Source organism: Myripristis murdjan, chromosome 9 (assembly GCF_902150065.1).
Source record: "Myripristis murdjan chromosome 9, fMyrMur1.1, whole genome shotgun sequence".
In the NCBI taxonomy this organism is placed as follows: domain Eukaryota; kingdom Metazoa; phylum Chordata; class Actinopteri; order Holocentriformes; family Holocentridae; genus Myripristis; species Myripristis murdjan.
This window is the reverse complement of record NC_043988.1, coordinates 16,651,037-16,677,522: the sequence shown is the minus strand read 5'-3', so window position 1 is coordinate 16,677,522 and position 26,486 is coordinate 16,651,037. Positions and strand designations below refer to the sequence as shown.

At 41.0% G+C, this 26,486-nt stretch overlaps 1 protein-coding gene across 3 annotated transcripts in view; it reads right to left on the bottom strand.

The window, feature by feature from the left end:
* Positions 1-25,351, bottom strand: part of LOC115364777 (collagen type IV alpha-3-binding protein) — a 28,910-nt gene extending 3,559 nt beyond the window's left edge. The window contains exons 1-16 of one of the 3 annotated variants that reach the window (XM_030059359.1): positions 24,672-25,351; positions 24,319-24,453; positions 21,298-21,414; positions 10,923-11,030; positions 9,966-10,104; positions 9,249-9,335; positions 8,910-9,067; positions 5,654-5,746; positions 5,399-5,485; positions 4,642-4,734; positions 4,148-4,228; positions 2,931-3,026; positions 2,052-2,184; positions 1,791-1,861; positions 1,550-1,678; positions 1,150-1,279 (exon numbers count right to left, since the gene is read on the bottom strand). In XM_030059359.1, the coding sequence (XP_029915219.1) occupies positions 1,150-1,279; positions 1,550-1,678; positions 1,791-1,861; positions 2,052-2,184; positions 2,931-3,026; positions 4,148-4,228; positions 4,642-4,734; positions 5,399-5,485; positions 5,654-5,746; positions 8,910-9,067; positions 9,249-9,335; positions 9,966-10,104; positions 10,923-11,030; positions 21,298-21,414; positions 24,319-24,453; positions 24,672-24,761 (1,747 nt within the window). In that variant the 5' untranslated portion in view covers positions 24,762-25,351. The remainder of the gene's footprint in view (positions 1-1,149; positions 1,280-1,549; positions 1,679-1,790; positions 1,862-2,051; positions 2,185-2,930; positions 3,027-4,147; positions 4,229-4,641; positions 4,735-5,398; positions 5,486-5,653; positions 5,747-8,909; positions 9,068-9,248; positions 9,336-9,965; positions 10,105-10,922; positions 11,031-21,297; positions 21,415-24,318; positions 24,454-24,671) is intronic. The other 2 variants (XM_030059360.1, XM_030059361.1) reach the window with 2 other exon arrangements.
* Positions 25,352-26,486: the final 1,135 nt, after the last annotated feature.

Here is a 26,486-nt window from a genome sequence, read left to right as displayed (position 1 = left end):
GGCTGAGAGACCCTCCAGCAGCTCTGACCTACATCTCAATCTGCTTGACCACAGTATGTTTCTGGATGAGGGGCGGTTGTGTAATGGTCTGGACTGACTGGACAGGATAACCTGATGCCAAGGTTAACAGATCATACTTAGGGTGACAATAATGCTGTTGTTTGAGAATTAGTGTGAGTGTATGGTCACGGCTAAACAAACCATAAATTAGGTTAACCTGCTGAGTTTTTATTTCTTTTATTTTTTTATTTGTTCAAAGTGAATATAAAAAGGTATAAACATGTCTAAGTAACAGACTGTGAAAGCCAGAAGGGGCTTATGAGAGTCACTTAATAATTAGTAGTGAAATAATCAAGATTCCATCTTTTATTCCCATTTCAGGTAATGCTGTTAGAAATGAGGACAAATAAGACAAACACAGAGCGAAATTATCTGTATTCAAGCAGAAAATATAACAATTAGATTACATTTCTATTGAGTCTTCATGGCATCATGAAGAAATCAAAAGGCATCACATGCACAATTTAGAAAAGACAAAAAGCGTGACAGGAGAAGAGATCAGCAGACGGGAGGTATGTGATATCATGAACAATCTCACTCTGATTTGTTTAGATTATTGACTTGTAAAATTAAAGTCATGTGAGGCTACACAACAATGCAACAGCAAAGGCCATCCAGATTTTTTTTTTTCTTTCACTCTGATTTGAGCAGCTCTAGATTTTAAATTTGAATAAGTCTTAAGAATTCTACGACCCACTTTGTCCAACACCGTAGACTTCATGTTTGCTAACTTGGGTGAAAACATGGGTCTTGTTTATTCGAGCTGATGTGACAGCTGAGCTTTGTGAGGGCTTTGGATTATATTCATAAATGCACCAAATGATTTTTGCTCCATTTTTTCATTTGGTTTACCAGTACACTGATTTCAATTCCTAATTTTATTTTATTTATTATTTATTTATTTATTTTATTTCATGTCATGTCTGTAGGTTATGTCTCAGGTTAAATGTGAGTTTGATTTAGCATTTGATTTAGCATTCAGTTTTGATGTTCCCAACATAAATACACTGATAATCCCACCCTATAGGTCCAACAATGGCACTGTGTATCTGTGATTGATCGAAGCCTGATTAGGTTAGAGCGACTTACCATTGGCAACATAGGTGATCTTGCAGAGGATGTTGTCTCTACTTATCTCTTTGTCGCCCTCTGGTGGGCTGACCAGCGTCTGGCAGATCATGGCAACATTGATTTTGGCACGAACACACCGGTTGGTGGGCTGGAGGTTAAACAAAGCTGGGGTCAGCAGGAATCTCAGTGAAGAGTTTAAATGCTTCCTAAATGCAAATCATGCCCGCCTCTGACAGAGTGACAGAGATTACAATGTCTAAGACAGCCTCCTTAGCTTTTTCTCCACTGTTAGAGCTTAACAAGATGATCATCAGAGAGTTTAAGGAGGAGCCTAGATTAAGGTTTTATTTGGAGATCTGGGACAAATTTGGTACAGTGCTGTGCGTATGTGCTGCTAATACAATTACAGTAAACTTACAGGGGCGTTGTCATGATCCACAGAAAAGTTGCAGACTAGCCATGTGTCAGGATCATTCTCGTTGGTTGCCAAGATCTTCCTGATGGCTGACAGATAGAGCACGTCTCTCTGGGAGGCCGGCCACACTCGCTGAAACACAACAACTGGCTGTCAGACCCAAATCAAGTAGGCAGGAGAATAATATTGGTTGAATTTGCAGCAAATATTCAGCATATTTTCAACCACTTTCAGCTCAGCTTACCTTGTGCGTCTGGTAGACTATGATGGCGTTATCTGAAAGTGTTTCCACTACGTTGAAGTTTTCGATGGTGGCTGTGGTAAGAAGAGTTTAGTCAGGCCCATGACATGCAATCATAAATATATAACATAAACATAGTATAGAAAATATCTGTGAAACAAATATCAACACAATGTATCAGTGGTGTGGTTCTGACAATAACAGTGCAAAAAAGATGATTGATAATGCCTAATAATGATGGTGATTAACAAGAGACAGACTTACTCTCCCAGTCCATTCGGACAGCTGTGTCCCAGAAGTAGTGGCAGACCTCGTGTCCTGTCACCCCTTTCACAGCGTGTGTGGCTTTGAGAGGATCTAAGACGATGCCGTTCTCCTCCACCTCTCTCCTGTACACCTTGAACACACAAAGACAGAACAACAACTTCACAAATCCTATCGATAAAATGAACTTCAGTGCAAGGTCACTGCACAACATGTTACTATACTGGTGTTATTGGTGGACCTGACTTGGATTTGGTTTCTGTTTAAAGATGTCAATAAAAACTGCTTATGAAGCTGGGTTAACATAACTTTAAATCCACCTCGTAACCGAACCAAGTTATGATAACCACCTGTGCTCCAAGTGCTCTGTCACCTGTGTGTGAAGTGTGCATGGAAATTGGGCAACCAGCAGGAAATTGATATCTATATACAAAATATATAAGTTCAAACAGTTTAGCTCACAAAATAAGAATTAGTAACTAACATCTTGGATCTACTGCACCTACATATTGCTTAACTTTACAACAATACCACACAACAGTCATCCAAAAAGATGTGCATGACATATAGTTCCTGCAGATTCCCTTTCCACGGTGTGTAGATGATCATACTGGATAAAACATGGATAAAAAAAAATAGCTGTCAAAACTGACCAAGAGGAATTATATCCCAGCTGTGTAAAGACCGCTTTGATGGCCAAAAAATGCCTACCTACATCCAGGTACAGTGACTGATCATAATAAAACAAAGTATTCATATTTCACGTAACGGTATATTTTTCTCACGAACATCTGATTGCAGTATCTACTGGTGCAAACAACATAACATGTAACCATGTATAGTGAGCAAGCCTCAAGGATAACAAATTGTTTGAATCACCTTCATCTCCCCCTCCTCGATTACGAGCTGCCAGTTGGCATCGCCGCCCACGTCCTGAAGAGAGTAAGTCATGTGATTCTGCACCATCTCCTCCACCTAAGAGACAGGCAGGTTTTAATTAATCATACATGTTAGTTTCAAACCTTTATCCTTTTTAGACCAGCATCATTTAGAATATGTTCTGCACAGGATGCACAGTTACAGAGTGCAACCACAATGTACGAGGGACTAGGATTCTTTACAGTCCTGAGCTGTCAGCACACCTAGGTGCTGATATTACATTTCAGGTTGTGATTACGACATTGGAGTAAAATAAATCACAAACACCACCGAGCAGTGACCAAATATGGGGCTCAGTGAAACTGGAAGTTTCATAACAAAAATGATATAAGACCTCAGCCTGCTCCAGGGTTTTATTTAACATCCCCTCAGTGCATCAAGGACATGGTGCATAGCCTGCTTGGATCCATGCCTACTCATGCCGAGGAAGACTTGGAGCAAAGTTTTAAGAAAGGAAGGAGGCGTAAGAGGTTTCACTAGAACCCAGTCATGCAAAATCTGCCGAACATAGACTTTTTTTCCCATACCAATGGTCTGAAACTTGTTACATGATAAAGACACTTCAAGTTTCCATCAAGTTTTTTTCTTCCTGATGTATCAAAAAATACACGCAAAGAAAGCATCGCATTGATCAGTCTATTCAAATCACAGGGAGCATTTTATGCAGTCCTGGATAAACTGGTTAGTAGGGCTGAACAATGATGTTTAAAAATGTTACTTATTACTTTTACAAATGCTGCAACTGCAATATGATTCATGATTTTTGAGGGAATAATTTTGCATCAAACTTGTTGATGTGATTTTAGCTGGACTCTGTGCCAAACAGGCATGTTTCCTTATGTCCTTATTTTTTTATGGAGTGTATGATTTACAGGCCAGGGCATCTCTGCACCACCACAATTCTTTATTTATACTGTTATTTTATCACACCGTTTTCCTTTATCAAAAAAAAAAAAAAAAAAATGCAGCTCCTGTGATTTGGATATTGCAACTGGCCACGTAACAATTTTGATAACATTTTGATTGGCTGTTCAGCCGTACTTGTTAGTATTTATTCCCGTGCAATCTGCTTTCTGTGGCTGCAGTGGGAAGAAGTAGGGATTAGCATCTCGCTGCAGTATACAGTAGGTGGTGCTCTCTGATGACCAATACAGTACCTGGGTGCTGAATCTGTGAATGTCATCTGAGGCACTGACTAGTTCAACGGAGGAGGACAGGGAGGAGGAATGGCTATGGGGCTGTACAGCAGAGAGAGGAGCATGGAAAGAGAAAGGAGTTAAGTAACAAAAGCAGTGGGGAGGGGTGCCAGCGCAGGACAGTACCATCACCTGTTCAGTTACCATTTCATATAAAGATGCTGAATCTACATGCTCGTAAGGACAGAACAATTAGCACAAGCTGACACCTTTATCCCACTCCAGTCATGTTTCAATGGGACAAAGGTGACAGACATTATGATTACAAGTTATTTGCTTGTTAGTTTGAGTAAATTTTGAGTAAATTTCAGAGCTTTATGTATCATGTTGGTTGATTGGTTACAGTATAAAGGCTTCAGCGTAAGAATGACAAACAACACATTGGTCAGATGGGTCAGGAATTAAGACAAAATAGGTTAGAAATGTAAGGTTTGTGTTGACGAGAAGGTAAATACCTTGGTGGCGAATCGGTGTGTGCCGATGGTTGAGTAAGCCTCTCCAGGAGGAACAGGAGTTAGGCGAGGTATCCTGACTTTTTCTGACTGACACTGAGGGACAGAGAATAAGAGTTAGGTGAGTGCAAGAACAAGACATAAAGAGAGAGGCGGCGTCTGTGTATTTGTGTCATTACTCATCACAGCTAAGCTCATTATACTGTGTTTGATTCATCTTGGAGAGGGAGGGAGAGGGGCAGAGAGGCAGAGAGACAGAGAGAGAGAGAGAGAGAGAGAGAGAGAGAGAGAGAGAGAGAGAGAGAGAGAGAGAGAGAGAGAGAGAGAGAGAGAGAGAGAGAGAGAGACAGAGAGAGAGAGAGAGAGAGAGAGGGAGACAGAGCGAGAGAGAGAGAGACAGAGAGGGAGAGAGAGAGATACAATATGGCTCAAAGGACTAAATCTGTCTCCATAAAACTTGGTACTAAAAATTGGGAGTACTGACGCAACTTCATCCCTCACTCTGTAACTTAATGTTGTTATTCTCATGTCACCTTAGCCATTTTTTTTGCCTTTGTTTTCTATTTGAAGGCTACGGACCAACGTTGCACTTAACTCTGTGTTGTTATTCTAATGTAGGTTTGGCGTGTATGCTTAATGAGATTTCTGTTTTTGCTGTGGTATTGACCTAGATATGGAGAATTGTGTGATTTCAATGTGTTGGTATAAGCTACTGAAATTCTGGTATCATGACTTAAGCAGACTTAAGTCTTGACCACACCTGCTCCTCTATCTTGTCCTGTCTGTCCAGAGCAGCTTCCACAGCATCGAAGAACTCGTCCTCATTGATCAGACTGTTGGGTCCCTCCTGTAGAAAGGCAACAACAGTCCAAAGCTCTCAGCAACATATCAAGGCTGTGTGTGTAACCTTGACTAAGGTGCAGCATGCTTGTGCTGGGATAAGGGACAAAGTCAAGAAATGATTCATCTTATGTAACTGTTTATGATCCCCTTGGTTTATCTAATTTCATCTTGCCTCGTAGTCTGGGCCTCCGTAGTGTGACTTTTTCTTCAGTTCATTCAGAGCGGACTTGTAGGCATCCTCAACCCTTCTCCTCTTCTCTAGCTCCTGAACACACAGAGACAGCAACACTCATTAGTACACAGCCTAACTCTGTTCACCTGTAATGTAAGTGTGAATATCAGCAGCAGCAGCATATGTAAACAGATAAACCTATTAAACCATCAGCATTTTTGTCAGACTGAAACAGAAACAGAAACAGCAAATCTACTAGGCCACATTCAGATCATGAACAGCATGGCAATACGGAGTTGAAGATCATATCCACAATCATCATATGACAATGCTCTGAGATTACAGATTACAGTTGCTAATATATGTTATATTAAAAAAAATTAAAGGATAAATCCTGACCCTGTTCTGATGATCTGACTCCAGTGTTTCATACATTCGTGGATAGACTCATCTGTGGTGTACTGTCACACTATCAGCATGGCTGCCACAACATTAAAAGCCCTCCAATGTATAAAAAATGAGACAGAGCCTCCAGTTAAAAAAGAGAAAGACAAACTTGGAATTTAATTCAAACTAGTTTGCTTGAGTTTGTAAATTTTTGACACTTTTTGATCAGAAATATGTAAAGATGCTAAATGTTAAGATAGAGCTCAAATGAGTGCAATGTCTGGCATGCCAGCTCTGTTAACCAGGTGGATTTACACTGCTCTAACTTTTGTTAAGGACAATTAATTAAAATGGAAATTAAGTCTCCCTGATAAACAAATAAACACTGTGTGCCACAAATAAATGATCAACTTGTGAGAAATGCTAGATTTATTCCCATTCAGCACTGTGCATGTGCATGCGCTGCAGTCAACTTTGGATATACACGTCAAACAATCAAACAATCCAACCTACTAGGCTTTGTCTCCCACTCAAACAGGTTTTACCTCACCACGTTTCTTTTGCCACCAAAGAGCAAATCAACAACTCAAATAAACGAACCTGAAAATAATAGGTTCTGGTTTTACAATGGAGAGCTACAGAGGCTGAATTAGACCGCAGCGTCAGATCTGCTTGCCATGTCTCAGTCTGAACCACAGAAACCCGGCAAACCAGCCAGAAAGCTTGGCCTCTTTTATCAACAAAGTGAGAGCAAATCCATAAAACAGAATCTACAGTGTGGATGTAGTTTGACTGAAACCAACAAACAGCTGCTTAAATTTCAGATAATATTCATGAGCATTCAAATAAGACAAAGTGTGTAATTTGAAACAACTGTGGTTGACAATAAAATCAAAATATAAAAGCAGAGTTTTCTAGAAAATAATTACTTTCAGATAAAACAGCACAAGAGATTCTGATGGAGTAAAAGGAGGTATAAAGGAAGGCTGAGAAGTCCTGTTGGCAGCTATGTGACCAGCTGATGGACAGAAAGACAGAGAGACACCTACTTTAAAGAAGAGGCTGCAGGTCTGCAGCGGGATCCAGTTCTGTGTCTGGCACTTGAGCACCTCTGTTCTCCATTGTATTGAAGGCTTTAAGAAACTGTACCAAGACGTCCGGCCAGTCATTCTCTACAAGTCAATGTGTGTATCTATTCCTTATTCAGCTGAGTGTGCGTCTCCCCCTAATCCACATCAGCAGCTAAAATGCAGATGCATAGCCACACACACAGAAACTCTGGGTCGTTTCAGTCCGGTAGTCTGAACAAACGTAAAGCTCTTCCTGACTTTTGTGCATTTTAGGGTTGGGCAGCAAGCCCTGACAGCAAAAAAACTGGTTTGACAACATCAGCTGAGCTTATCAGGTTAAGCATGCAGAGCTTCCAAGCCCACAAGCATACCTTCACAGACACACACCTCACCTCACTGTGGATAGAGAGCGCAATCAAGGAACAGCAGAGTGCTGTGGGAGAGCTAATCATTCTGGGGGTAAAAAGTGATCGACATATCTGACTTTCATCTGACTAGACTGGATTTTGTGAGGTTGTGGACTCCTCTGACCTTTATTTATCCAGGGACAGATGACTGAGCACACGTGCTTTTTTCCCATGACCACCCTGCTCTGGATTCACATCAAGTCCAGACTGACTAAGACAACTGTTTGATGCATGTAGTTAGAACACAACACAGATACTGTATGTCTAAGAGATCATCAACTACTCTTTATAACACACCAGTTGCCTTTCCAGTAATACAGTCTAGGGACTGAACAATGTTTTTCTGAGGATATCGATACAGATGTTTGATATCTTCCCACCCATAATGGCTGATACCAGAATGCATTTTTATAACACTTGTAATACAAATGCAGGCGCAAAATAAGTCATTCTTTTCAGACAGGTCTATTGTTTTAAAACAAAAGGTGGTTTTATATTGCATTCACGCAATATTGTTGTTACATATTTGGAGAATCATTTGCTACTTCTGCACCATTTCTCCCACTTTGTGGCACATCAACAACACGAAAGATTTTGACAAGAATGGAGTTTATCGAGGAACTGTCACCAGTAATAAAACTTTATAGATAAATAGTCTCTGTAAGCTTCCGTACACTTTTCTACACATTTTTACACATCATTCAAATGACAGGCTTGTGTTAGCTTTAGCATTTGTGATTATCCTGTAAATTTGTGTTGCTGTTAGCTTTGGCAGTTTCATAACTTGAATGAATGCGTGAACACTCAAATCATCAACATGAGTTGTTGGACTTCTAATCTCACCAATATGGAATGAACACAGTACTACTCTGCTGCTAATTTAACTCTTCCATTAAGAAAAAAAGGTCACACAACTGCGAATTTTGCAACTGGCTAAATATTGCTATTAAAAATAATACCAATAAAGCCTGATATCAGCCGATACAGTCTGCCAAAACTTTGGCCGATCTAGAGCTGTGCGATATAATGATACATATTGCCATACGATACAATACTGTATATTGTGTGATGAGAGAAAAATGTCTATGATATATAAGTCCATCCCTTACAAATCCCCTTCATGTGGGCTAGAATGAATAACTGACCGCTTTCATATAATCAAGCACATCAAGAATCATGAACGTGTGTCACTGCATGAAAAACTCAAACAACAAAATGTCAGTCATAACCAGCAACTCCATAAATACAACATAAGGCAACAATTACCTCTTCAGTCTGTGACAGCTCCACAAAGCAGTGGATGCTGGCATGCCACTGAGAACACAGCCTGTCATTCACAGGAAGTGTCACTGTCTGACAGTTATAATCTGTGCCTGGGGTGCGTGTGTATACCTTGTCCAGTCTCTTCTGCCAGCTGTCCTCTCGTTTGACCATCAGCTCGATGCAGTGGGACAGGGTCGACAGGATCCCTGCTGTGGTGGCCTTGAACGTGATGGCCTCACCCTTGAAGTCAATACCGTTGATACCTTTGGGACTGGCGGGGGGAAACACTGCCACAAATAGAGAAAATTAAATAACTACAGTCAACAGCCTCAAAACGTAATTGAGAAGACATGCTTTTTTCATAATCTGCCTGTACAAGACAAATATTTTGCCAAGACTGTGATGCCAAATCAGTGCAGTCTAATATCAGTCTTACAGTATGTGCAGGTTGTTGTTGGAAAAACTCACATTTCTCTTTGCTGCCGTTGTTGTTGTGAAGATAGTCACCATCAGGCCGTGTGGTGGTGGGGAAGTCATCTTCGTCCTCCTCCACTACTGGAAGCAAAACAACAGCAATCTTTCATTAATATTAATCAGTCTAAACCAAATTATATCCTAGGCAGCTATGGCAAATATTTACACCTTTTACTGACTACATATCTCCAGGTGTAGTACTCAAAATGTATGGTATTTTTGCACTTAACAGGGACAGTGAGTAGTTACAGTACACTCCCAAAATGTGACAGGTACAAAGAACACAATACTAAATTTCCAACTTAAGAGCAATTTTCAGATTAAAGTGTAAGTTGATTTAAGCTACATAAAACAGCAAGTTCAATATCAAAGTGATTTTGAACTTGGAGACAGGTTGCGTCTCTGAAATCAAACACCCTACAAAGTGCCTTTTAAGTGGATATTGATTTGAGTTTCCTTTCTCAATGGGCCTTACCAACCACTCTCCATCAACTCTTATCCTGAGCAAGACAGGTGCACACGGTCCTCATCTACTAGTGCTTTCATTTGTCAATAAACATCAAGGCCTGTTCACTCCTCTAAAACTTTGGCTCTTTTACATCAGGGTACCAGGTACCAAGGCGTTTGAAAAATTAAGCTTTTGGCCAATAAATGTGTTCGTTCAATCTGTTCAATGCTGTAAAATTTCTACAGTGTGTGGCTCCAGGTTACCTCTGTCTCTCTGAAACTCATCTTTGGAGACAGCGTCAGCGCAGGAGTCAAAGTATTTCTGCAGGGTGTCCACTTGTCTGCACAGAATGTCCCGGAAGGTCTCCATTTCTGCCAGCTTTTCTCGCAAGCTGTGGCCCTTCTGAATGGGGTAAATAAAAATAAAGACATGCAATAAATAAATAAATAAAATAAAATAAGAGAAAGAAATACACGGGGTAGGTGTCATTTACATTTATGATGTGGTTTCTCATAGACTCAACAACAATGTCATTAAATTGAAGGGTGATTCCGCTGTAATTTTATGCAGCAGTAGTTTGGGTGATAATTCTACTTTTGTCCCATATATCTGACTTTTACAAGTTATACTTCAAGTTGTGGTACTAGTAGTCAAATGTTGATGTTTTTTTAAATCAGAACATCTTTTTATCATAATATTATCATTACTTCCATCTTATTCCAACACAACACTTATTTTATTTTTAAATAGTAAGCCTAAATTAAAAAAAAAAAAAAAAAATTAAAATAAACATTTTCTTTATTTTAATTTAATATTTTCTCTTACAATGGTGGTAATTTCCTTGCTGTGATCGTGCACCGACACTAACTGAATACAGAGGAACCACTGTTTTTTATGATCATTGTCATTTCAATTAAATTAATTCAACATGACAGTTTGTTAAGAAAATGACCGTACAAAAGATACTGTGAGCTAGCTGAAAAGGCATTTTGAGGTTCTAACCCTGAGAGTAAAACAAGCAAGAGAGTTAAGCCCAGGATGGAGCATGTTGCTAAGGCTCTGACTAGATATTTTCAAACAAAGCTTGTGTAAATTTGCCCACAACTTGACTCTAATATTGATTGAAATTTTTGAGAGATGGAAATAAGGAACAGAGGGCACGGCATGGCTTTGCCAGTGCCCAAATTCTTCAAACTTCATGTCTGGTGTTGATGTTTTACCTTGAAGGAGGATGTGGACGTGGCAGACAAGACACTGGCTGCTGAGGTGAGGGACAACATGGAACCATGACGCCTTAGGCTGGTTTCTGAACCGTAACCCGACTCAGCCTGAAATCCAGAGAGAGGGAGGAGAGGGAGGGTAGAGGTAAGTAAAGCAATAAAGTATATCGAGAGAGAAAGAGAGAGAGAGTGTGGTGGAGAGATGCAGTGAGGCAGATAGAGGGAGAAACAGTGAAAGGTGATAGTTTAGACATAGAAAGGGAGCTAGGCAGATGAATAGGGAAGATGCATGGAGGTCAGGGACGGAGGAGGAAGAGAGGGGGTGATAGTTGACAAAGAAGTTCAAGAGGAGAAAAAGGCATCAAGCAGTCTGCTATATAATTAGAAATTCTGTATCTCATACAGCCAGCCAGAGAAACTGAAAGAAAAAAAATTCTTGGAGCCCTGAGTAAGGTCTAACTGCATCAGAATGCACACCTACACAGACAAACAGCCCGTAGAGATGGAGTGGGACTGACAAACAAGCAAACACATCAACTCAGCCAGTAGGCATGACACAGGGTACATGAGGCAGAGGAAATAAACCACACAGCATGCATGAGTTGATGAATCTGGGCCTGACTGAGACTTTATGAAGGCACATGTGGGCCTAATAGACATTCACTGTGCTGTCTTCCTTTGGCACTAGGGAGTGGCAGTGACTTCATTTGTTCCTTTATTAAGGCCAGCTTATGACTGAGCAATGCCTGAGACTGCAAACTCAGCACAGTCACAGAACAGCTAAATGATGTGGACTTACACTCTGCCACCCATCCACAAAGCAAGTTATTCCTGTTTGTCGCACTTCCGTTAGCAGTCATCCACTGCATCAGAGGGACAATAAAAGAACGTTCACATTAAAGCGCAAGAATGGTTTTGTGTCCACTTTGAGCACTATGTGGCGTGGAGACAGACTTTTTGCTGACTAGGGTCCTGCGCTGATGTAGGTAGCGTACAGCACACTGCACTCGATGTTTAAATTTGTTGGAACTTCATGAATGTGCCCATGCTGACTTTCAAGAGTACAGTCAACTGTCATGTACTGCAGGCCTACACTGGACAAGAGCCAGCCCAAAACTGAGGAAATTTTGATTGTGGATGTCTCCAAAATCTTCCTGTGCTCTGAAACAATTCCCAAAAACCAAACAAGGAGCCCACCAAGAAACATCTGTACGGTGAAATATCAGCCATCATAAAGAACTACGAGGTAGGACTATGTAACATGGACAAAATCAAACGTCACAGTATCTTTGACCGAATACCTCAGCATTGATATCGTGATGGTATTGTAGGGATGACTGTTGTCCTCTCATACAAGAGATATTTGATAATCATCATCATCATAATTAATGTGGATATGATGACCAAGCAGGTAGAGGAAAATAACAGAACAGCTGGAAGTTCAGAAAATTGGCTGCAATTCAGCCTTTAAAAACCAGGAAAGGACATTGTAAAATCACAATACTGTGATAGAGTCTCCAAAACCGCAGACAATATCTCGTCTGTTATCATGATGTGAATTCATTGCCCAGTCCAACAACCAGATTTGTTAGACATCACTTTTGAGTGGGTGTTGGTAGGCATCAAGTTACTGCTCGCATTAAGCCTTCTGCATTTCTTTCTGGTGGCACCGAGACACCTTGGTGGCTCGGCTGGTATAATGTGTATCATTAAGGCCACGTTTTATCAAAGGGCCTTTTGCTGCATGTCGTCCTCTCTCTTCTGTCACTCTCCACTGTCCCTATTTAATAAAGCAAAAATGCTCAATGTACAAAGCAGCATACACTGTGCAAGAGCCTTGTTTTTGCATAACAACGTAAATGCCATTCATGATACAAAATTTGAGCCCTATAATCTTAACATTCTTTTAGATATAAATGAGCACAGTAGCATCTCTGTAGTATCTTTATTATGTTTTATTAGCCCTAAATTTACTCAGTTTGGTACTGCTTCGAAGTATCCAATGATTGTAAAATGATATTAATACCAGAAAATATGTTTAGTATTCAGGTTAGCTTGTAAGCATGCAGAGGAATTTCTGAGTGCGACAACTGAGTCATTGAGCAACAGCACGCAAAGTGAGAAAGAAGTCAGGTGACAAAAGATGGCAGGCATTTCTCTGCTTGAGGACCTTACAACACAACAGGATGACACAGCTTCAGAGCATTTACACTGACTACTGAGCAGTAGGAGTGTAAAGGACCACTCCATGAATATTACAAGTCTCCAGACAAAAAAAAAAAAAAAAAAAAAAAAAAAAAAAAAGAAGAGCCACTGACTCCTAGACCCCAAATATTTAGGAGCCAAAACGTCCTTGTATGTCAATCGTGAAATAAATAAATAAATAAATAAATAAATGGAGTATGTGTCAGATCGCACACTTACTTTAATATGTGCTTCACTATTCTCTCAGAGCTGCCTCACATTTTCTCTCCCCTATCGGTTGTGTCTGCTGTTGTCTGCTCTGCCTCCCACTGTCTGCCCTGTCTTCTGCATGTATACGTTATACATAATAAGAACAGTAGAATAAATAACATAGAAATATGAATACTGCAAATGTTTAATGCTTTGTTTGAGCACAAAAGGCGGAGTGCATTTTCCCCTTGTCATAACATGACTGAGGAAACTCCTGTTGCCACGCTGATTTAAGCTACCTTGGAGGCAGAGGAGCTGCACGCATGCGAGACTCAATAGTTTTCATGCCAGTTGTCAGTGTTCTTTGATGTTAACCTGCTAAGCAGTTAGACAACAACATAATGTGCATTACCTGGCATTAGGGCAGTTCTGATAACTGCCGAGTTTAAAAATGAAAATGAAAACATTTAATTCAACACCTTTGATAAACTTAACACTGTTCGAATTATACTATTCAATAAAATATTACAATAATCTCTTTCATTCTTTTGCACGCAATAATGTAGTAAGGCAAACAGATGCAGATGAGAGCTTCACAAAGACTTTGTTGCTTGTAGACTTTTTCCTTGGTTGCTATTGGCAGGAAAAAACTAGTTGCAAAATAAAAAAAAGTTAGGTGCACTGGCGACCAGTTCAGTTGCCATCTAGAGCCCTGTAAAAAAAAAAAAAAAGGCTACCTGTTGTAATATGAATTTATTTTTCACAGATAACTCAACTGCAAAATGTAAAATTGTGTGCAATGGATATATTTGCATGCACACAATACATGTGGTCATCTGACTGAAGCATTTACATAGTTCAAAATATGCAATTTGCACCAATAAGCCGGGTTTGCACAGATTTATTTTTATAAGTAACAACGGCTGTGTTACAGCAAGATTCAGCCAATGGTCATTTTAATTTCAGATGAAACAGATTCAGCACCATTCCACAGCAGAGTCACAGTTTTAAAAGCTAGAGCCAGCTTGCTAAACATGACTTCAAAATGCACTGCAAAAAAAAAAAAAAAAAAATCCTTACATTTTGTAGATAAATATAAATATAAATATTTGTAGATATATATATACTGTATAGTGATTAAATAAATACGCTTATGAATAAAATAATGTAATTCTTTTTTAAAAACCAATATACATAGTAGTTCTTTCTGAATGCAAGATCAGCTACTTCTGGAATTGTGCCGATGTTTGGAGCTAAGGCATGATTCATAGCTAAGGTTACGGAGCTAACATACTTTTTTTGTTGTTAAATTGTGCAGATGCTACTACTCAATAAACATATGATGTAATTTGTATAAAATGAAGGAACTCAAGCGCTGTAAAAACCATGGTGAGCTTCAACTGAACACAGACACTGAATAGGTAAGCCGGCTTAGCCCTAACTGCCTGACCAATATTTCTATCTATACGCCCTATGGTGCCACAGGAAAAACTGCTCGTTTTGTGTTGATGCATTTACTGGATGCCATGATTCAAGCTGTATTATTATCTCTGTATCTCACCTACATCTCAATTTCTCCAGTGCTCGGACAAAGGCAAATAACTGCCCCTTTTTCGCCTATCGGGAGAAGGGAAAATACAGAGGCACTGCCTGCTTATCTCCCCTTCTCCAGTGCTTGGACTTGGTGATTAAAAGGTTGCCTGATGGAGCTCTGCACTCTGAGTTAACTCTCCTAATCATTTTTGTTAAAAGTGAAATGTGCACAAAAAAAAGAAAAGAATTAAATCTTACTAAGATGATTACATGGCTAAATAAATATTAGTTCAGCCACTGGTATGTTAACTGAGTGGCTTACACTGCTCGTAACATTACTCTGTTCAAGATAATCAAAACAATTAATTTATATAGAAATCTGATCAAAGCTATACTGAGACTGTAGCAAATAAGATACTTAACTTGACTACACTAATGGAACCATTATGGTTGCTAATTTGGACAAAAAGGAAGAGGCCAAGCAAACACTGCAAATGCAATGCACTGATGGGTCAAGACTATAAATTTGTGACAATCCCAGCAGCTGCCATCTTTATGCACCCAGTCCACTGGAAGGACACAGCCATGCAAACTAAACACCCACTCAAACACAACACATCAAATGGCATTTCATGCCCATGCCTTTATGATGGTAATGAGGCAGTGTGAGGTAGCTGACCATAGCAACCACTGAATATTTATGCATATTTCAGAATATTACTTCTTGGGGCCCCCTTGTGACTCACCATGTAGAGCACATACCCCACATTACTTTATAACATAACCGCAGTGGCCTGGGTTTGAATCCAGCCCTGACCCTTTGCTGCATGTCATCCACCCTCTCTGCCCTGTTTTTCCTGTCTCTCTCTACTGTGCCTGTTTGACAAAGCACAAATGCCCAAAAATGTATCTTTAAAATAATATTAATACTAAATAATATACTAGTTTGGAAAAATTACTCAACATTAAAATGCTAGAAGTCAAGCACACAGTCATGCAGCCACAGTTAAATTTTTAAAGGAGTGACTGATTTCTGGCAAGGAGTGGCATGCAGCAGGTTACAACGCTACAGCTAACTCTTCACTGGTACTAATGTGAAGAACAGCAAGCAGGCAAATGGAAATTCATTTACACATGATGTGGAAAAAGGGCTGAGATGGGTCATGTACAGGCAGCACTCATGCAACAACACTGACATACTAATTAAAAGATCACTGGTGAATGTGACTGTGAGCTAGCAACATGCCAACGTGCTAAAAGCCCACCATTCGGCCATTCCAACAGCCAAAGCAGAACAGGGCACTGCTGCAGTCCTGGCGGCTCGCTGGCCCCAACATGGCCTGGACGCTCCCCCAACACTCCCACTGCTCTGACAATTCAGACGTTTAACTCCATTATTCCCGTTTCCCTGGACACACCTCACTGAGGAACAAAAGGGAAGAAGAGGAGGTGGAGACGAAATGTCGTACCGGCTGAGCTCAGCTGAGCTTGTGAAGGAAAAAGAGAGCAGAAATAAGAGGAGAGAGAGAGGAAGAAAAATGCTAAGTAGTCATTTGGTCCTGAGGAGTCGGAGGAAAAGAAGGCAGTGGCTGCTCCATGAATCAGGAGAGAGCGAGTTGAGGGAAAGAGTCCTGCCAATCCTCGGCAGAGCCAAGCGGGTCTGCTTTCCATCAGTTCTTGCGCAAGCACACATGACAGAGTCAACACACACACACACACACACACACACACACACACACACTCTCTCTCTCTCTCTGTCTCTCTCTCCATCTTGCTGCATACATTTATCAACAGACCACACACCATGAAATGTGAATCCTTTTCATCTTGTTGTCCGTCCTTATATCCAGAATCCATCATTGATGTTAGCGAGCAACCGTGACTCTTTATGTGTGTGTGTGAGAGAGAGAGAGAGAGAGAAAGAAAGAGAGGGACTAATACAGGGTGCATGCATGTGTTAGAGAGCCACTATCTCTGTCAATGACTGTTTGTGTAATAAAGCAGTAAAGTGCCAACTGGGTGGGTGAGTGAGGCAGGCTTGCTTGTGAAATTGTCAGAACAGATGAGAGAGAGAGCAAGACAGTGAGAGAGAGAGGCAAGAGGGAGAGGGAGAGACAGAGAGAGACGGGGAGAGAGAGAGTGGGAGGAAGGGAGCAACACTGTTAAGATCTTCTGGACTGCCTCTATCTCTGTCTCTGTTCTCATCTTATTCTGATTTGTAGAATTCCACTTGTAAAGCACGATCTGGGTCAATACAGCGTCCAGACTGTGCCAAATAATAGCCTGAGGCAGGGGTGGGAAAACTATCAGAACATTAGAAGGGGTTTCCCCCTGTCCTTCCGATATCACCCCTCTTTTGGGCCAGAATGGAACATTCCTCTCAGTATCAGCAAGAGTTTGTGTCCCTCTTGATTTTGCTGCTGTGTGGAACGGCTGATATAAAAGCATGCATTATTCATCAAGAGCTGCACTTGAGCAATGAAAATGTCCCTACATCGAGCACGACTTCCACCGACACAAACACACCCACACACAAAAAAATACACACAGACGTGCATTAAGAGCGGTGTGCGCCTAAACAATAACAGCTGAAATTGTTATTCTGAATATGTAAATAATGATTGTTGGCCTTTGTAACGCTGCTAACAAGAGATTTTTAAAAGCTGTCATCATGACTTGTTCAACTCATCCACTTAAGCAAAGTATGAGAGCTCACCTCCAAAAGTCACTGACCTAAATTAAGACGTTATGTAACTTCAATTGATTTGTCTACTGCTTCACAACACATTTGATTTCATTGTCTGCGGCTTTATTACAATATGAGAATCAGTAAGTTACATACTATTTAGGCAAAAAGTTTATACATTATCTGGCCAAAGTATCTAAGGTGATAACATTTCCCATGTTACCATGTTAGTGGGTGGGACCCAAAACAATGGGTGTCATGTCCATGTGGGTCTGTTAAATTGTTACCAGTGTTTCTGACGGGGTTATTTCAAGCACTGTGAGTGAAAAAATGACAAATTATGTGTGGAGTAGTACTTACAGAATAGGTCAATACAAATTTAATTAGGTGTTTAACAGATTCCTGTTTCAATGAGAGAAGGCAAGAAATTGAAAAATACATATAGGAAAAAAGCAGGGCTCTATACAGGTCTTTGCTCTTTAAATATTACTACTAGTATTATTAACAGACAAACAGTAGAGATGGGTCAAGATTTTCAATTTGTCACAAAATTGTAAAAAAAAAAAAACAAACCAAAACCTTGTTTCTACTGGTGCCTGGTAGTAATGTGAGACCTTGGGCTCTCACATTAGTTTGGCACGTTCAAATCAGCTCACTTCCATATGACAGCACACAAGAGCATTGCCACAGCACTGTGACACAGGCTAGATAGTTAGACGCTCCTGTGTAAATGATAGAAGCAGTCACAGACTACTCCATCCATCAAAAAGTTCTGTGAGGAACCCCTTCGAAATGGTGGGGGCCCATCAACAGATCAACAATCAATGTCTAGCTTTCACCAGACAAAGTAAATTGATGTAAGTGAGCCAATGCTTCCCATCAGTTAAGTTGAAGTGCAGAAGTAGATTTCAGGGTGTCTGTGTGTGAGGTGGGTCAACAAATTGTTGAAGACTTTCCCATGATTATCAAATACCATTTGTGCCTGAAATGCCCATCCCTAGCTAACAATAATAACATAAATGAAACTCGAGGAGAAACATATCTGCCTCTGGATAAGAGGCAATATAATTGATGGCTTTCCTACCAAGAGGGCAGACCCACATTTTGTTGGTACACAGAGATAAGTGCATGCTATTAAGCACCTGGAGGGCAGAGGTTTGTTAAACTGATTGAACTGGATATCTGTTATGCCAGTCAGCAGACCCACACAAGTATAATGGATCAGTGCAACCACAAACTTTATACTGGACTATGTTGAGCCCTGCCTGATCAAGAAATTGAGTGTAGGGTTGAAACGACTGACGATGACATTGGGGATCGACGATGTCCAGAGCGATCACCGATAGCTGACACTTTTATCGATGTCAAGACAATATTTGGCTTGTATGAGTCCGACCGCCTGACTGGCATTTAAGCAAAGACGCATGCTGTTAAATGTGCTTTGTGCCAGAGAGTGAGAGAGAGAGAGCGAGAGTGAGAGTGTGAGCAAAAGAGCGAGAGAGAACACTGGCTGGCATTTAAGGATAGACATGCTGTTAAACAAGCTTTCAGGTCAGTGATGAGTCTCTACTGCATTTTGCTGTCATTTACGGTCACGTTAGTTTCCCCTCTCCTCTGTTTTTCAATGAGGGTGGAGCTCCCCCGCTCCACATACACATGGAGCACCAGTGGGACAGACGAGAGACGGTTGAAGCAAAGATAAAGTTACTTGAGTTGACAACAACTTGTTATGTTACTGGAAGTGCAATATTCAGAGAGAGAGAGGTATAGTCCATTCTCATTTTAGTGACAATCTCAGCCGTTCCTAGGGTATGGTAGGGTAAATGGTAGCCAATAGTTGTTCACACAGATCATAAAATGGGACATAAATGATATGTGGCATCCATATATACCTATTTGTAATTTGTATGGACTACATAGTTCTCCACAGACAGACTTGTTCAAAATAACACCATGGATACATTCAAAACTGTGCCTATACAAAGCAGCAGAAAAGTGATGCTAGATTCTATCCGAAGCTACACTGTTTCACACCTTTACACAGACCAAGATCTCAGTTGCAGACATCTGGTGGCCAACCAACCAACATGCAAGCCCCTCTCTGTCCAGATGGAGGCAGTGCAGTCGCTCACACCCATCCCAGTTGATCCAGTACAGCAGGTAGTATTGCACTGGCTTCTTACTCTCTGAAAAGGTTACTAAAGGTCAGCGTCCAGCCATAACCCTGGCATTCTTACACACCACAGTTAATGGGCTAGCGACTTGTGGTCACTAACACTCAGCTACCAGGCAACACACAGGGCCACCAACAAAACTTTCTACAGCAATATTTTACTGGAGGAACAGACCTAAATGAGAATTCACGGCAAAGTGTTTATTTCTTCACGGGTAGTGCATTTGTGCAGGTCTCACAGCCATACAGCATGCCTGTGGTAAACAGGACACAATGACCTACAAGAACGAACAATCAAATTTAGTTTGTCTGGACCTGTAAGCTACTGGATTTTTCCCCAAGATCAAATAATTACAAAGGAAACAAGCACTCTTTCATGACTGCCTTTAATGCACACATCTCTTACCCTCTGACACATTTCACCTGACGTCAAGTAATTATGCAGTGCGCTGCTATCACCAGTCCACCCATTATCACAGTGAAGAACAGGGTGAAGGATACTGAAAACACTGTATAAACACTAGACATTAAAAACATGACAAAAGTAGAACAGTTTAATAGTTATGGTATACTAAATGTAATCTAGGCCACCACTTCACATACCTATTTACAGCTATGCTTTACTGGTGCAAGACAAGGCTGGTATAGGTTGTTTAATGTCTTAAACAAGACTGTTCTTGTTTAAGACATCCCACGTTGTTGTTTTTTTTTTTAACTGAAAATTAGTTTCTTTCTGATTAGAACATTTTGTCAGCGAAAAAATTTTTGCAATGAAAATGTCACTTCTAATGCTACAAACCACAAAACTTCAAATCCTTTTACATAAAATCATATATGTGCACATTGTTTAAGGGAAACAAATACATTAAGGAGTAAGCATGATCCTTGCATTAGCCTAATGCACTGCTGAATGGAAGGCATGCAAAAGCTCTGACTAAGACAAAATAACCTTTGTCACAGTAACTATCTAAACAACAGCACTTGTCAAGTGAGGCAAGTAGATAAAGCCAACAGACCTTACACATTTTACTGGGACTCCATGCATCATCAACTGGATGTGCAGCTGCTGGATATCTGATGACGAGGGATACCCCCACCTCAATTTCTCACTGCTCAGATTCTTAGCATTCTCAGGGTGAGGGGCTATGACCCTGTCACATTCCCCAATCCCTGTCCCACCCCACCCAGCTCCCTGAAACATACCAGACTACTCCTTGTCTAGTCCAAGCAACACAATGGCCTCATATTACCCTTGCAATCTGAAGACCGCAAAAAGGTAAATAACAGAGCAAATACTGTGGTTTCAACCCCTCCACAAGATGCCACAAGACAAAAGGCATCCATTCCTTAAATATGATGCAAACCAAAAAATCCTTGAGCTTGACTGGCAAAGGATTTAATTTAACTAACAGGCTAATTCAGTTCATTTACCTCAAAACTAGCCAAAAACCCTATGTACAAATGTAGCAAAAATGCATAAGCCAATAGAGAGCACAGGAATGTCTGACTGACAGGCAAAACCAGGGGCACAAGGAAGCCAAAGATACAAAACCAAACAATCCCTGGTAAAGAAAGAAAGAGTCACTCACCTTGTGCAGCTCTATCGACTCAATCCACTGCAGTCTGTGCTCCGGGTCTTCGGCTCTGAGATACCAAACGCTGTCATTCACACTGATGTCAAAACGACACTCGTCAAACTCATGAGGCTGCAGAGAGGGAATACAAGGCACGTCAACAGTAATTAGGCAGAACACAAGAGGGATGTCAGCGTGTAATATTGATTACTACAGCATTATGAGAAAAATATCTGGGATTTGTATGCCTAAGTACAAGATGCAACATTTTCTCCACTGCAGAAAGAATTGATTGACGAATAACAGTGATGTGCATGCTACAGTGCATCTACAGTCCTCTCTCTGCTCATGACATTGCCTGAACTTACAGTGACACATTCTTGACACACATGGATTCCATCAGTCACAGAAAAGCCTCAGCCACACAATAAACAGGAATCTTAATTAGAAACTGATGGCTATATGTCTCATGGCCAAACTCTTCCAGCTCCCACAGAGCTGTTCCGAAGACCGACGATTCCTCCAATGTGCCTTCTCCTAAACCTGGGTCACAGTAACCTTTCCTCAAAGTCTTAGGCCAGAGCATCAAACTCCCCCACCACCCTCACCCCCGTTCTGCCTTGTACCCCACCCAACTCCCACTACTGACCTCCTTAGGAATTCAAGCACGTGCACCAAGAATTCCCCCGTTTCCTCTGAGATTGGAATTTGACCACAGCACTGAGCTGAGGAGGTCTGCTCTTCACGGAATCCCAATAGGAAGTAAGACAGAGCTCATTCTCCCCTTCGTCTCCCTCGCCAGTAGCACCAAGAAGACATCAGCTACTCCATCAGCTGACATAACCTCATGCTGCTTGAGTTTAATTAGGTTTGCAGAATGACACTCATGCGCTGTTTTATTTGTTGCCACTGACAACAGCAACACACATGCCTCGCTCTAAAACCCTAACTGCCAGCCTGCATAATTTAATGCAACATTGCTCTTACACATACGCACTAGTTTTCAGTTTCACAATGTACATAATATCTGGGATGCTGGTGGTGAGGGCAAGTGGCCTGTTCTAACCCTTTAGCGCTTTCTACTACTGTAACCAGCAACCTCACAGTATTAGTTTCCATAAGAGACAGGTGGAACATCTGAATCTCTAGGGCTTTATCTCTAGGAGGGGTACATTTTTAAGAGAATGAGTCTTGTGTCGTTGTCATATTATACTGCCCAGTAACTATGTAAGAAAAAAAAAAACAACAACAACTCCACTCCACCTTCTGAGTCAGCTCTGGAAGTCTAAGACTGACGATTTGCCTTGCTGACTTTCAGAAGGCGGCCCTATGAATCCCCTTTCAGTTTCAAACTTTCATTATAAGCAGGGACACATGATGCTAACCTCCAGTCCAACTATCCATTATTCCATTAATACATACTGTCCACTCTGAGAAACCTAGTCTATCAAACTGTGCTGTATCAGACACGGCCCATAAACCACAGCTTTACAGTCCAGTTTATAACTCTTCCTCTGTGCCTGGAATGCTCCCCCTCTCCTTGAGTAAGCACTACTTCAGACTGATGCTGCACACGCCAATGCTGCAGGGACTGTCGTCTGGATTTAACACTGTATCTTATACGTTGTTATGGAAAGATGGAAAGAGGAGTTTTTCCTCAAACATTTGGGCGTGTCAGTAGAAACAGAGGAGATCTCAGACTCTTTTTCCACTAGCTAAGATCTATCTTAAGACCTGTGTGTGCATGCATGTTTGAGTCTCAACTGGAGAATATTCATAGAGTAGACTAGTGTTTTTTTCTGTGCAACAATTTAGTATTTACAGTTGAAACAGAGCCGATGGAGCAGTTGATGAACACAATGGATATCGTTTAACTGCCTCTATAGAAATATAAACGAAGGAGTTTGTCAAAACCAAGACAAAAGTTTGCTCTGGCTTCACGGTTTGGAATTTCAAACAGTTACATTTCCTGCACATTTATCAGTCATAACAAGGCGAATCTGATGTGTGTGCAGTCACACAGTGGAAAACAGACTGATGTTAAGCAAGAGAAGCAGGGGCTTGTTTTCGCATTCCTGAATCCTCATACCACAGTCTCCTTAGACAGCACTGGCTTTGGATATTTGGGAAAAAGGGAGAGGCAGTGAGCAATTGCTGTGTGGGTCATATTGCTCAGATTATTAGTAAGGGAGTGCAATCAAGCCGGGTGCACTGCTAGTTAGGACTGTTGTTACAGAATTACAAAACACCCTAGCTTTCATGCACTTCTATTTAGGCCTGCACAAACACAGGAACTGGCGTAATGCTCTCTCAAAAGACCACTTTCTCCTCAAAGAACTAACAAACTGTAACCTCTCATATTGTGATTTTAATCCAATTCTGGGTCATTTAATCCTATTTCACAAATCACAGTAAAACCATTTGTTTGGCCTCTGTACTGGGTGGGAGCATGCTTAGAGAGAATGGTGAATATTCAACCAGGGTGTGGGATTTCAGCTTATCTGCCCAACAGGAGGCCTGCATGGTGAGAATACAAGTCCAATCGCCAGAAACAGAAGCACAGAACAAAGACTACCAGTATGTGGTCCAGGCTTACATTACAACAAGAGGAAACAACAATTTCAAGTAGCCTGTGAAATAACTACTGTGTGGCAAGAGTGTGTGTTCAGTGAACTGCTGATGCGAGAATCCCCTGGTCTGCTAAATACAGGTCACTATCCTGTGATCTAAATAACAGCCTCATAACTGGTTAATATTTACCTTTCTATCTTTGAGGAACAGGCATTCTCAAGGAATACAAGTTCACAGCCATGCTAATGACAGAGAGAGAGGAGATTAAAACACTGTGAGTCCTGCTGGAGAGGTAACTCTACTCCCAAAGCACTGATGCGGAAAATGAAGGCTTTCATGGTGCCCCCTCTCATCTGCCCTGACTCACTGAAATGCTTAAAAGATGTTCAACTCACTCTGCTTTCTATTAGTGCATTAGATGGCAGCTCTGTGATACCCTTTCCTTGTACTGTGGCAAATACTTACTGTCATTACAGCCTTGCTGAGACAGAGAGAGCCCCTGCAGCCATACTCCCGTTCATCCTCTGACTTGTAATAGCTTAGCGTGTTGTTTTTCAGCACCACCCATCGGTCCTGCCATCCGTGGATGTAGTTTGTCCACTGTAAACACAGAACAGATGCAAGACCAATGATGAGCTAGACTGCAACGTGCAAACTGCACCTCCTCTTCGGGAAATGACTCCAGGTAACTGACTGCAATTTGTGAGCATTGATACTCACCTGGCAGCTGCAGTAAATGAGTGGCAGTGTAGCCAAAGTAGTCGTTTCTGGCATCAAACAATCTCAAGAAACAAGCAAAGTAACGTCAGTAAACCAACCTTGCTTAAGACGCCTCCAAACTCCACAGGCTGTCCAGATTCTGGGTCCACATCCTCATCTGAGCCCGATGATGAACTCTTTTCAGACATTTAGTTGCAAATGATTTGAGGCAAAGTTTAATGAGCTGTAAATTAGTGAACCACGTAGCTGATAATGAGTCAAATGCGCCACGGTAAAAACCTGCAAATAGCTTTTTAAACTTAACGTCAGCGAACTAAGTGAGCAGAAACAGTGCAGCAAACGCTAAAGTTAACGTTGACCGGACAACGCCGCCTTTCTACGGCCGTCAGACGGACTTCAACCTAACTTAGCTGTCTTGTAGCTAGCTCGTCTGCAGGTGACAGGCTGACTCTCAACTTCTCGATTTTGCGGGCTTTGTTTTGAAACTGGTGTCGAATACAAATGAGACTAGCTAACTAGCTTAGCTAGCGTTAGCTGTCAAACGACGCAACTAGCTAACTTAAGAAGCAACTTGTGACCGTAACATTGTCAACGTAAGCTAACTCAGCTGTAGCAAAACACTCGGAGATGGGGAAGGCCTTCGTATTAACCCTGCATCCTCAACTTCAAGCCACGAATGACGACAAAACGCATTGTACCAGTGATCTGGTTCCGCAGTTTAGTTAGCACTAGCGAATGAGCTGACTAGCTTGTCTTTATGAGGTCGGGGGAGGAGCCGCAGCCATGCTTCAGTGTATATTTGACTGAGATGCTTCAAGTTTACTACACTCAGCTCCAAAAAGGCCGGAAGCACTTCACTTAGCCACAGTTTCTTCACCTATTCATTATTTATTTGCACTTTAATATTTTGAAAAGGTCGCGCACAGCATAAGAGATTTATTCTGAAAAACGGTACAGGAAGTGTGATGTTTATTGTGCTTACTTGACACTCAATGCTGTTCTATAAAATTCGGCTCCCTCGCTTTGGCTTTCATTACTTTGAGTGTAAAAAAGAAGTGGATATGGCTTTTTTGCTAGCCGTGAGCGCCTTGGCAGATAATGTACAAATTGCATGTGTTTTTAACACGATACTTTAATACAACGAGTGTGGATGTGTGACACGAGAGCTCGAGTTGTTGCATGGGACAATCTTCATTACAAATGTGTGAAAGTGCACACATGTAATTACATGCAAACCTACGCGTTAATAGCCACTTTGATACCACGATATATATATACTGTATTTTCAGGCATCAATTGCAGTTCAACAAATGAAAATCCAGTCTCATGTATGTGGAGTCGGCCAAAATACACTTTTGTTCAAAACTGCATCAAAGGATGAACCTTTCCACTAATACGGCACAATAAGAGCCACTTGAAGGTTAACCTCATTGAATTTGTCCTGAGAAAATTGTAATCTAGAGGCAGATGTTAACTGAAATGTGGAGCAACCTTTTTTGCTTGAGATATGACAGTGGAGCGTCATGTCATGTTCCTGCGCTGTAAAGCCTCACTTGCATTAACCTGAGTTTGAACCGCTCTAAGTGGATTTAGGATTTATCATCAGGACTGTGTCATGTATATGAATAGCGGATAAGATGGCTGCTTGTATGTCCTATGTTGATCGCTCTAAATGATGCATATGCAACAAAATAAATGTGATAGGCCTTCATTTTCGAGTACTGTTTTCCCACTTGTTTGTTTCCACTTTCCACTTGTTTACTATCCTAAAATGAGATTTTGTGTTTTTATGTTCAGTCAAAAGCAGAATCAAACTAATTTTACTTCCTCAAAATATCAATATGTTGTTTTTTTTATAGTTCACTGTACTGCAGGGATCCAAACAAAAATAAACAGTTGATAATTTAATGCTA